This window comes from Etheostoma spectabile, chromosome 6, assembly GCF_008692095.1.
Source record: "Etheostoma spectabile isolate EspeVRDwgs_2016 chromosome 6, UIUC_Espe_1.0, whole genome shotgun sequence".
Taxonomy (NCBI): Eukaryota; Metazoa; Chordata; class Actinopteri; order Perciformes; family Percidae; genus Etheostoma; species Etheostoma spectabile.
The window spans coordinates 5,300,732-5,312,420 of NC_045738.1; the positions used below are offsets into that span (position 1 = coordinate 5,300,732).

The 11,689-nt window shown below is 41.0% G+C and overlaps 2 protein-coding genes across 3 annotated transcripts in view; both read left to right on the forward strand.

Annotated features, from left to right (window-relative positions):
• Positions 1-7,788: 7,788 nt before the first annotated feature.
• tmem158 (transmembrane protein 158) lies at positions 7,789-9,462 on the forward strand. The gene has a single exon (XM_032518991.1). It carries the CDS (start codon positions 8,161-8,163, stop codon positions 8,860-8,862), a length of 702 nt encoding a protein of 233 aa, XP_032374882.1. The 5' UTR covers positions 7,789-8,160; the 3' UTR covers positions 8,863-9,462.
• A 1,681-nt stretch (positions 9,463-11,143) lies between these two features.
• The window catches only part of cdcp1a (CUB domain containing protein 1a), a 5,651-nt gene continuing 5,105 nt past the window's right edge, over positions 11,144-11,689 (forward strand). For both annotated transcript variants that reach the window (XM_032518989.1, XM_032518990.1), the window contains exon 1: positions 11,144-11,409. In XM_032518989.1, the coding sequence (XP_032374880.1) occupies positions 11,346-11,409 (64 nt within the window). In that variant the 5' untranslated portion in view covers positions 11,144-11,345. The remainder of the gene's footprint in view (positions 11,410-11,689) is intronic.

Genomic DNA, 11,689 nt, shown 5'->3' on the forward strand with positions numbered 1-11,689 from the left:
CGTTAGTAATTTTCACCAGTGCCGTCTCTGTGCTCGTCGTCTGATGCTTTCTAAATCCTGACTGAAAGTCCTCAAGTAAACTATTGCTATTTAGAAAATCACATAACTGATTAGCAACTACCATCTCAAGGATATTGGAGAGAAAGAGAAGATTAGACATAGGTCTATAGTTTGCTGAGACCTCAGGGTCAAGGGAGGGTTTTTATCACTACTACTACTTTAAATGACCGTGGTACATAACCTGTTAATAGAGACATATTGATCATATCTAGTAATGGAGTGTTAACCATGGGTAACCCTTCCTTAAGTAGCCTTGTTGGAATGGGGTCTAAGTGACAGGTATATGGCTCAGTTGAAGAGACATTAAACATTCATTGTTTGAGGTCTATAGGAAAGAAGCAGTCTATGTCAGGTCTTGTCGTTCTGTCTAGGTGAACCGTTAGATGAATTTTATCTGTAATTGTTATAAGTTTATCATTAAAGAAGCTCATAAAGTCATCACTACTCAGACTTGTAGGAATAGATGGCTCAATAAAGCTGTGACTGTATGTCAGCCTGGCTACAGTGCTGAAAAGAAACCTTGGGTTGTTCTTATTTTCTTCTATTAGTGATGAGTAATAGTCTGATCTGGTATTTCTGAGGGCCTTCCTATCCATTGGAGGAGGAGGTGGTGTCTTATCAGAGCCTCTGTTCTACGAGCGCTCCCTGTGGCACTCACCTTTGATCTGACATGCAGAGAAAAGGAGTGAAGGAGGGAAGGAGCCAGAGCCGGCGAGGGAAGAGAAAAAGGAGGGTGGGGTATCATTAGCAGGAGATGTAGAGTTCCTCAACCTGACGTCAGAGAGCTAAACCTTGGGCTCTGCTCTGGCCTGCTGCCGTCGTACATCAGAGTTAAGTGGGCGCCTCCGCTCAGGGCACAACAGGATGTAGCTGAAGAGGAGGAATGACGAAGGGAAATGGGTTTTTGACACAGTTGAGACTCTAACTCTCATACAGCAAAAGATCTGTCTGCAGATACAGTGGGAGGCTCCCTGATGAATGAATCGGATACTCACTTCCTCATCATTACACTATTTCACATAAGCACTGCAGGTGCAGGTGAAGGGTCTGTTATTATTTGTTCAAAATTGAAATTCCTGCTGAAATTATGGACAAATTTGACCCTGCAGCTCTGTTTGAATACAATTTTTTTTATTTATTTAAGCAGCCAAACAAAAGTGCAAAACATTGGTCCAGACATCAACATACAGAAAGGTACACTACACACACCTAGGACGGCACAGTGCACCTTTTGCACAATTACTCTAAATCAAAGAGAGGAAATACGGGAATGAGGGAGAAACAAAAATACAACAGCAAGAACAATGTCTGCAGCTCACAAACAAGACACACACAAACAGACCCAGACAAACAAATCAACAAGAGGCATTGACAGGGAGACCGACACAAGACAAAAGAATGAATGAAATTGTGGTGAATCTGTTGATGGTCTGGATTGCGTGATACTTCTTGAATGTGACCACACATCATGCCAGTCAAAATCGACCTGGGCACCTTCTAAAATGTATTGATAACTTTTTCTGCGTTACAAAGCAAGGGAATCCATTGTGCCCGCATGATGGATGAAAATGTTGTGCTACGGTTAGCTTGAAGGTCAGCTTTGATGTCAATAAAACAGTTTGAACTAGACCAGATCTAAAGCAGTGGAAGACGTGAATATGACGGATGTTACCTTTACCCATTTGATAACAGTGACAGTGTTAGAGCAAGTATTCTGATGACCAATAGGAACAAAACACCTTCAATCTCTTTGTGAATGAGGACTACATGAAAAACACAAAGAGTAGTTAACTGGGTAAAGACTAAAAACTAGTTCAAGCCCCTAAAAACTTGCTTTTAAATCAATTTTTTTCTCAATAAGATTAAACATATAGAGACATCATAGATCAATCAAGATTGGGGAGAAAAAAAAGGTATTTTTCAAAATTCAAGAATAGTAAAAATGAATGAAAAAAAAGTTTTCACGGTAACCAATATAAACATAAGAACAAAAGAGATCTCCTCTTAAGATGCTGTGAGGTCTGTACTCAGTGAAATGTGTCTGCTCCAGGTCAATATTCTTTTCAAAGTAATGATCCTCTGACAGCCCAACATATAAGAAAAAATTATAGGTATCATATAACTGGAGCAGATGGAGGCACTGTGTCCTCAGGGAGCGTCTGAGTGAGCAAAGACAGTTTATTGCTGGAAATCTGTGGAGAAAAAGTACACACTGAGACAAAACATGGAAGCAGTTCTGTGAAAGTCTCATCCTCTTTCCAACTGCCAGCTTTGTCTCAGTGTTCCACTTCTTTATATTTCATTGTAATTAACAGTAGAAAAACTGTATGGCATAATTTCTCATGGCTGGCAAAGTCTTTTAACCATTTATTTTTGGTTGCATTTAAAGTCGTGAATTTTTTTGGACTGCTACATTGCCTTTGAGTCTCAGGTACACGCAGCCTCTGTTGTTTTTCAAACAAATTACTTTTGAAAGCAACCAATCATCCTCCTTCTCCACCCACATCCGCCTCCCCCGTTCCCACCATGACAAACAACCCATGGTAATCACCCCCTCTCTGCCTGTTTCGGAGGACGATTGCATTTCACCAGCAGAGAACCAGATGACAAATGACCACACAGAGCGGCCGGAGCAGAATGCGTTAGGTAGAAAGCAGATGAGGGGAAAGGGGGGCTCACTCACCTGTCCAAGATGACCTTTTGTCGACAGGTGTGTGATTCACATTCCACACCCGCTTCAGTGGGAAGTAGGCTGTTGGTGCAACAGAGAAGCAATCTCACACCATCTCAGCTCCCCGAGACCAGCAAGGAGCAGGCTGATGGGTCTCTGCATGCCTCTGACTGTGATGTTATTTCCAGGGCCGGTTTTACATTGAAAGCCCCTAGTGTCCTTCACATATCTGTTCTCATCGAGGACAAATACTCCAGAGAGAAACCGAGGCGATGAGGAAGTTTGGATCTGGAACAAGATCTTAAATAATCTGTTGAGAAGTGTCTGGCAGCCTCACTCCCCCTCCCGATCTTTCCTGTTCTCATTTTCTTGCGCTAGTGCACGACTTCTACTCATTGAAGATGAAAAATGCAGATTCTGCAACTGACATTTGTTATGTCTTCCCGCTGGCTCCCCATCCACTTTGCCTGATGTCAGAGCAGCTCCTTGGCAATTAAAATTAGTGTACAACTCCTCAGATCCCTCTGCACTCTCCTAGATGCACTCAACCAGGCTCTTATAAAAGGATACACTGGTTATTTTTTTTCAGGCTACTTTGTATTTCTACTCCACTACATTTAACACTGTACTTTTTAATTAACTACATTTTTTTTGACATCTAGTTCAATTTCATTCAATTTACTTTATTTCACAAAAATAATCCACACAGCATTCTACTTTTGTGTTTTCTACTTTTGAAAAATAATACGTCCGTGTTTTTACTCAAGTACGTTTTTATTGCAGGATTTTAATTAAGTGGTTTTACATTGTATGATTGCTAATTTTCCACAGCGATTTAGCATTGCACTTCCATAGAGCTGGTACTCACAGGAGAAAAAGAGACATCGCCATCAGAGCAGCAGAGGCCAATCCTAAATTTTTCTCCCCTCCCCGTTATGGGTCAAGCTCCAAAAATGCTGGATCCTACAAATAATGAAACTCAGTAGCATATTTCATTAGACGTCGATTGCTGGTAAATGCCCATACATTTTGAACTCCATGTGCCAAGTCTGCAACAGTCTCAATCCTGATCCAAGATAATCAGACTTTGGAAACCTCTCAACTGCCCAAGACAAATTTCTCCCATAGAAGACAATAAAGACTTTATTCATCTTATCTTAAACCTCCTTTCTCCTCCTAATGAGTAAACTAAACTTAATGTGTAAAATAGGTCAAAGAAAGGATGAAGACTCACTTTTTGCGGGTAGTATGATTTGATTTGCAGGTGTTGATGAAGCCCTTTTCCAAATGTTTGGTACACTAGCTTCAAGGCCTGAATTTATTATTACATCTTCTATATTTTATGATCACTCTGTGCTACAGTGCTGCCCAGACTTCAGCGTTGGTCTCCAACTATTTGCCAGCTGAGCGGGTCATACTCTGACTCAGTACAACATGGTCATGAATACTTGTGCCTGCAATATTCTTGGCACTGGCACCAAACATGATATTAACAACAATGACGTTCTTAGTTTTATTATTGTTATCAACTAGACATAATATTTTCTCGACACCCCATTTCTCCTCTTTTTCTATAGAGACCAATCTGTTATGTTGCCGTGGCGATGAGTCTTGTCAGTGATTGGCTGTATGACAACTGGAGAGAGACAGGGGATTCACCAGGTTCAGATGTAGAGAGAGGAGCTTGAACATTGTGTCTATGAGAATGTGTGTGTACCCGAATCCTCAACCTCTAATTATGTCAGTTGTCGGTGTGAGCCGGTGGGTCAGACTAATGGTGTCTGATCCGGCACAGAGTCAGCCAGGATCCACTAACAGGGCCTCCTTTTGGTTTCCTGAATAAAGAGCCACATTTTGAGAAAATGAATCTTTCATACGTACTCTTTTCTTTGGCACAAGAGACTTTTATCTCAATCCCATTTGCATTTCCGTCACCAAAGCAATTTACATTTTTATAGCATAATTAATGAACAAGAAAGTCATTTACATTTCCTTGATCTGTTCACCAGTAGATTGTCTAGACTAGAGCATATCTGATGCAAAGAGACCAGCATTTACAAAAAACGAGTGGGAGTGTTAGTGAGAGGGTTGTCTGAGAAAGAGAACGGAGACAAGGGGACGAGGGCTTTAAGGTGCAAATTGACACCAAAGCTTTAGCTGGCCCTCACATCAAATACATGGAGGCAGGCTTCTGGAACAAATCACAGTATTTAAACAGCACCAAAGAAAACAATTCATACAACTGGCATTCATATTTCCTAGCCTGCGAAGATGAAAGAGAATAATTCATCACGATTTTGCCTCCGGTCAATGACCTAATTCTGTTAATAGCTTATTATCTTTCCTGATGCATTATGTATACAATGTTTGGGTGGGTATACTTGTAAAATGCAGAACTGTTTCCTCATTAAAAGTCATGTCATTCTTTAATAAGTGGTTACCAGAAACAAGATGCATTAACAATGAATTGATTGACATCTTTTCTAAGAGGGGATAGTGTCTTACGGTGGGTGGACACAGTGAGAGCAACACCTATAAAATATAAAAATAGACTTGTTGTTTAAAAAATACAGTTGTTGTATTAAATAGCAGTATGTTGCAAGACATACCTAATCCTGCAACACACAAGGTGAGGTCAAGAGAACATTTTTTACAAAAATTGCAAATATTGGTTATCATGAAAAAGGAAGCAAAAAACTCTAACACGGTACTGTAGATCACCACAAACTCATTACTGTACAGATATATTATTATTCATACCATTCATTCAAGATACCTGTATGAATAATATGATAATAAAATTGACATTGTGTGCAGTCCTGTCAGGGTGAAAAGGTCAGTCCTAACATTTTTATTTTTATTTAACATTTATTTAACCAGGTAGACCGTTGAAAACAGGTTCTCATTTGCAACGGCGACCTGGCCAAGAAAAGCATAAGCATGCAAGACAACACACAGTTCCACATTCAATACAATACAAGAATATAGAATACAATAGGTTACATAAAGTACAGATTAAGTAGGCATTACATAGCCGGCGCAAAGTGAGGTGTTAGTAAGTTGATGATTATGCGAAAATGATATGGTAAGAACACAATATACATGAATAGACAGTCTATAACACTGCTGAGATGTAATAAAGTGTCAAAATACAGTAAGTGCAAATTGTGGTCTAGTTAGTGATATAGATCAGTTATAATGCAATATATATATATGGAGATGCAGTCTATATACTGTTAATGCTGAGATGAAGTGAAGAGTTAACATATAGTTAGTGCAAGTTGTAGTCTAGTTAGTTATGTAGATTAGTAATAACACAGTTATACACAATACACAGTTAGAGCAAGTTGTGGTCTAGATATTGAAGTAGATCAGTAATAACACAATACGCATTAATAGACAGTCAATCTAAATGCTGAGATGTAGTTAAGAGTCTCAGTAATGTTTCTAGCATCAGGTTATGTCAAATTCAACTCTGAGTTGCACAAATGTCATTTTTTTAGGAGGTTGGGTTGACTCTGAGCTCAGTGTGATTCCGGCCAATGCTGGCTCAAATGGTGACCACAGCTTGAAACCCCTTCTTGCCAAAATGGACCAGGTGTTCAACTACTGGTCCTAATATATAACTCTTAATACAACTCCACAAAACTGAGATTAACTACAGCTGTGTCCCCAGCTGTAAATGTAATCAGCTGTTTGTGATAAAGTGTTGGTTCTAAAACACAAATAGGTTTAGGAGAAGGGACGGGAGGGACGGTGGTGAGTGTGTCCTCTTCGGTATCAGATACAGCACCCAGGTGATACACACTGTGTGCCAAACCCCTGCTGCTGCAGCACAGTGGAGGCCCATGTTTATTGATGTGTCTGACTGCCCCTAAGTGCACAATATGGCTGCGAGAAACAAACACCAACCAGGAAGTTCTCGGTGCAAAAACAGATGAACAACCAGGCAAACAGATTACAGACTGTTGGGTTTACCCTCTCAGAGATGTTTTCCTACCAGCTAGGCACGTACTGGATGTATAAATATATACAACACAGTTTACCTACAGTTTGTCACTATGGGTAACTATAGAAACTAGTAATTTATACAGCGCTGAGAAGAGTTGGTTTCATTACTAATGAATGACAGCATTTTTTCAGATTTTCCAATGGGAATGTTTTGTATGAAATAGGTCCTTGCATTCTTGAATTACTGAAGTTTTATAACTGAATGGAGGGAAATGCATTCAAGTTACTTCATTTTTACTTTCAACACTTTTGGCACTTACACTTTCAAATGGATTCTGAGATTATTGGTGCATTTGAACTACATGTACAGGAACATACAGCCAGTGGTTTAGAGTTTAGACTAGTAGGACCAATCTTGGTGGTAAAGTGAGCGAGCAGCACTTGTATTTACCGCATCACCACTGCTGAGGTGCTCTTAAGCAAGGCACTTAAGCCCCTGCTGGTCCAGTGAGGCTGTTAAATCACGGGCCACCATTCATGATGTGCTCAGTAAAAGCACTCCGGTTACGTGAAGGTTGTAGAGTTAATCTTTCCTGCGTGGGATGTAGATTAACTTCTGATCTTTTAGCTCAATCAATCACAATGGTGGAGGTAACTGATGGGACCTTGAAATCCCATGCATGTTTCTCAGCTTATTGAGCCTTTAAGCCAATAAATAAATAAATAAATACACAGATAAATGATCCACTGCTTTCCCAACAGACATCTAGTCCTGGCAGTGCAGACTTGGTTTGAAACAGCATTTAGACCGTTAGGGTAGCACTTATTTACAGAATATATAACATCAGTTAAATACATACATATGAAAAATGCAAACTAATAGCTTACTATTACAAACTATGAAACTATGAAACTATTACAAAAATGTATGAAACTATGAGACTGGATTGGGTTTTCAAATCATTTCATTTCATTGAGAAAGTTGCATTGAGCATGTGTATGTGAGGATCGCTCATTGGAAGATGTGTGTTCAACTTGGCACTTCTGTCCCTGCGCACTGGAGGTTCTCCCCTCACCACTCCTCTGTGTCTTCGTGCTCAGCCGCGCTCACACCTGAAGTGACAGAAGGGGGGATGGGGGGGGGGGGGGGGGGGGGGGGGTGACGCTCAGAGAAGCTCAGAGAAGCTGTGATGAAGGCAGCGCACGGTGCTGCTCAGCCTGCTTTCACTGTAAAGCGACTGCAGGGCACATTTGGGGAAAAAGTCCGAAATTATCCAAAGGGAGGGGGACGCGTGCATGTGACAAGCTGTGGACGTTTCCATTTACACCAGTCGGGCAGGGAGTTAAATCTCTCCATCGGGAGGTGCGTTATTTAAAAAATCACTGGCGAGTGGCATTTTCTAACATTGCACGCCTCATCCGTCGCCTGCGGATCGCCACAGCACCATGCGAGCAGGAGAGACTCGCCCTAGTGTGCCATGCTGAACGACTCTCCGACGCTCCTGCTGGCTCTCACCGCGGTGGCCGGACTTCTCCAGCGATGCCAAGGCTGGAGCGACGAAGACCTCATCCTGCCGCCCATCAACTCCTCCAACAGGTTCCTGGCCAATCTGGAGGTGGACGTGCGCTTCTCCAAGAGGTCCGTGGAGGAGAGCGAAGCCTCGGCCGACGCTTCCTCGCTGCAGACTCTGACCCAGTGCAACGTGAGCGTCCAGAGACTCCTGCCCACCTCGTTGGTGGCCCGCTGGGACAGCACCTTCGGCTTCCAGTGTGATGTGCTCATCTACACCACCAACAACCACGGAAGGGCTTTTTTCTCTGCGTCTATCAACAGGGCGATCTCGCCTGTCGTCATCGAGCACCTCGGGGTCGCCGGGGGTCAGCAGGAGTTGCGGCTGTGCGTGGGCTGCGGGATGTCCCGGTACCGGAGGTTTGGTCAGGGCAGGTCGAGGGGCCAGCAGACCGGGGATCAGGTCACTTTCTGCTGCGTGGATTTCAGCCTCGACGAGCTGAAGGGCGACAAAAGTTGGAGGCTGAACAGAAAGCCCATCGAGTCGACACTTGTGGCTTGTTTCATGACTTTGGTCATCATCGTGTGGAGTGTTGCTGCTCTCATATGGCCAGTCCCGATCATTGCAGGGTTTCTGCCCAATGGGATGGAGCAGAGGAGACCGAGATAATTGAAATTATCTTTATTATAATTAGCCTGTGCTGCCTATACTATAACTGTAGCCACCCAACTGTTTACCTGAATGAATGTTCGAGGAGCTTTGGAGACATTTTTGATCAAATGCTTTAGTTTTTGGTGTTCTTTATCCCTTATTAGAGCTCCTCCTCGTTAGGACAACCAAGGTAAAGTATGATGGATTATACCATCCAATAGTAATCTATACACCAATGTGTTTTGTATTCCCTTGTAGGACTTCCTATATATTATGTCAGCGCAAACTGTGCAAACTTTTTTCTCTTTAAACAGTGTTTGTATATTTTTTAACCTTTCTAGAAAGTTTTTGCCTTATCCCATGTGTAGGACCTTTGCACTGAAAACTGAACTTCAAAGTGTGCCGTCGCATATATAACCTATAGTCATGTTCAAAGTAAATGTAATAGTCGCCCCCCTCATACGTTCTGAAAAATAGATGTTTCTGAGTGACATAGAGAGGGTTTCGATAATTATATTGTTATAGATTTATAATGTCAAATTCAATATGCGTGCTTATTTGTATTCATGTTCCAACGGTTTCAATGAAAAATAAAAATTGATTATAGGCTATATCTCAGATTCTCTCTGACCTACTCTCTAGCCCAAATCAATTTAGTTATTTCAAGTGAACACAGCATGTGATCTAAATTTCAAAACAGGCTTTAATCTAACACTGTCAAATACTTTGGAAAATATAGCCTACACTCAGTTGCCAGTTTATCAGGTACACAAAGCTAAATGCAGTCTGATACAACAGTCCTGCATAAAAATCCACCTCTACATTGGTCATAATCTTCAGTTTTTATTGAAAATGCTTTGGAGTGGTGTTGGGTGATCATTTTGGAGGATGTAGTTTGTGGTGCTGTTGAGCTGTAGCTATTGCATTGCACGGTGTTTATCGTATGTAGCCTCATTTAAATACATTGACAAAATAATAGAAACACCTGTCAGTATAACAATTAATTAGCACCAAAAGCTGAACCCTTTAAAATGATCATTTTGATTGTATCGTATCATGAATGAGGTGCAGCGTGCCCAAACTAAGGAGCTATTGACACTGATTTTCAATTCCCAAATGTTTAAAAAATTTGTGGCTATATGACTTAATAGAGCTTTAATTACACATTTTGCTAACTTTGGGGTGTTTTTTTGTCTTAACTCTAGATGTGGATTCATTACCAATGATTCAATATCAAATCATGTCTCCCCACCTCCCCCCTCCCCCAGTCATGGTCTGTGTAAGGATTTGGAGAATTATTTCTCATCTGTAACACATGGTTGTTTTAGTGTATAAGTTGACTTTTTCAGACACATGAGTTGCTTTGCCCCCTAACAGTTACACCACATATAACCTGGCCTTTTCCTAAATTTTTAAAAGGAGTTTGAATGTGGTAATTTAACTCTTTCTACCTATCAGTGCATGTTATGTTGTCCAACCCCTGCTGCAGTTTGCATCCAGCTGAGCTGACAAGAGTGACAGAGTGACAGAGTGGATCTGTAAGAAATGAGCTTTGAATAAACAGCCTATTGATCATTTTATTCCTATAAATACACTTAGTTTCCAGTTTATTTGGTGCAGCTAGTTATTAGGCCCTATAACCAACGCAATCTAATAGAACCGCCCTGAATAAATCCCCCCTTCTTTTGTGTTGTAGGCTAAGTGACACGGACAAAATAACAGAAACACCTCTCAGTATAGTTCAAGCACCACAAGCTAAAAGCTCCAAACTTATGACAGTTGAATCAACATCTCTCTAAAACAGTTTCACATTATAACCTTCAAGAATGTAGGAATTATTGCTGGATTGTTGTATGCTGCATTATTTTGAGCAGGCTATAGGTCTAGTAGCCTACATAATAATATGACTCTGAAGTGGAGTGTATAATCTTGATAAAGAAACATAAGAAAAACATGTCTTTAATTTTTCGTAATGGGAATCTATTAAGGTACGAGTTAATGTTGAGCCGGCCCTTCCAGTCAAAGGTGTATCATAATACCACTGGGCTATATAGGCTATGATACAAATAATAGTAGGCTATATATTTGTTTGGTTTTTCAAACTGTAATTGTATTTTAAATTTTAAATGATTATTTGTTGACATTCATTTGCAGAGATAACTTAACTGTAGTGATTTCCTTTTTAAATTATGGATGTTTTAACCACTTTTATAATACATCCATGTTACAACACATTCAAGAGCTTTACCTGCCAAAATGGCCGATCCAGCCACGCCTTCACATTACCTGTGCCCGGCTGCTCTAGCTGCACGCACGCACGAAAAGAGGAAGTGGAGGACTTGTGTCTCATCAACAACTAGGGCCTATACGAGCTGAACTTTACATCAACGAGAGGAAAATGTGGCGCATGAAGGTCGCAGCACTGGACGAAAAGCAATGAAATATGCGCAGATCCCCACTGATTTCCCTCCGGATCAAATAGAAGTTCACTGTAGCACAGCATGTCCTCATCAAGAGTCACGCTTCATCTTTTTCTTCTAACATTCGTCCCCTTCGCTGTATCAGGTAAGTTATAACTTAATTATTAACCATGATGATCATGATTGTAGGAAGTAAAATCTCATCAGGCATTATTATTAAGCATTTCAAGGCAGTTAGTGCAGCTTGCTGCTAATATGGATGTTGATGAGATGTTGGGACCTGAATGACTTTAATGAGTGCATTGATTAGTTTGGACAGAGTAAATAAAGTTAGGCAGGAGGATTAGGACGAAGACAAAAGTGAGGTCTTCAGTGTGGCGTTGTTGTTGACTGAACTGTTCACACACACACACACACACACACAC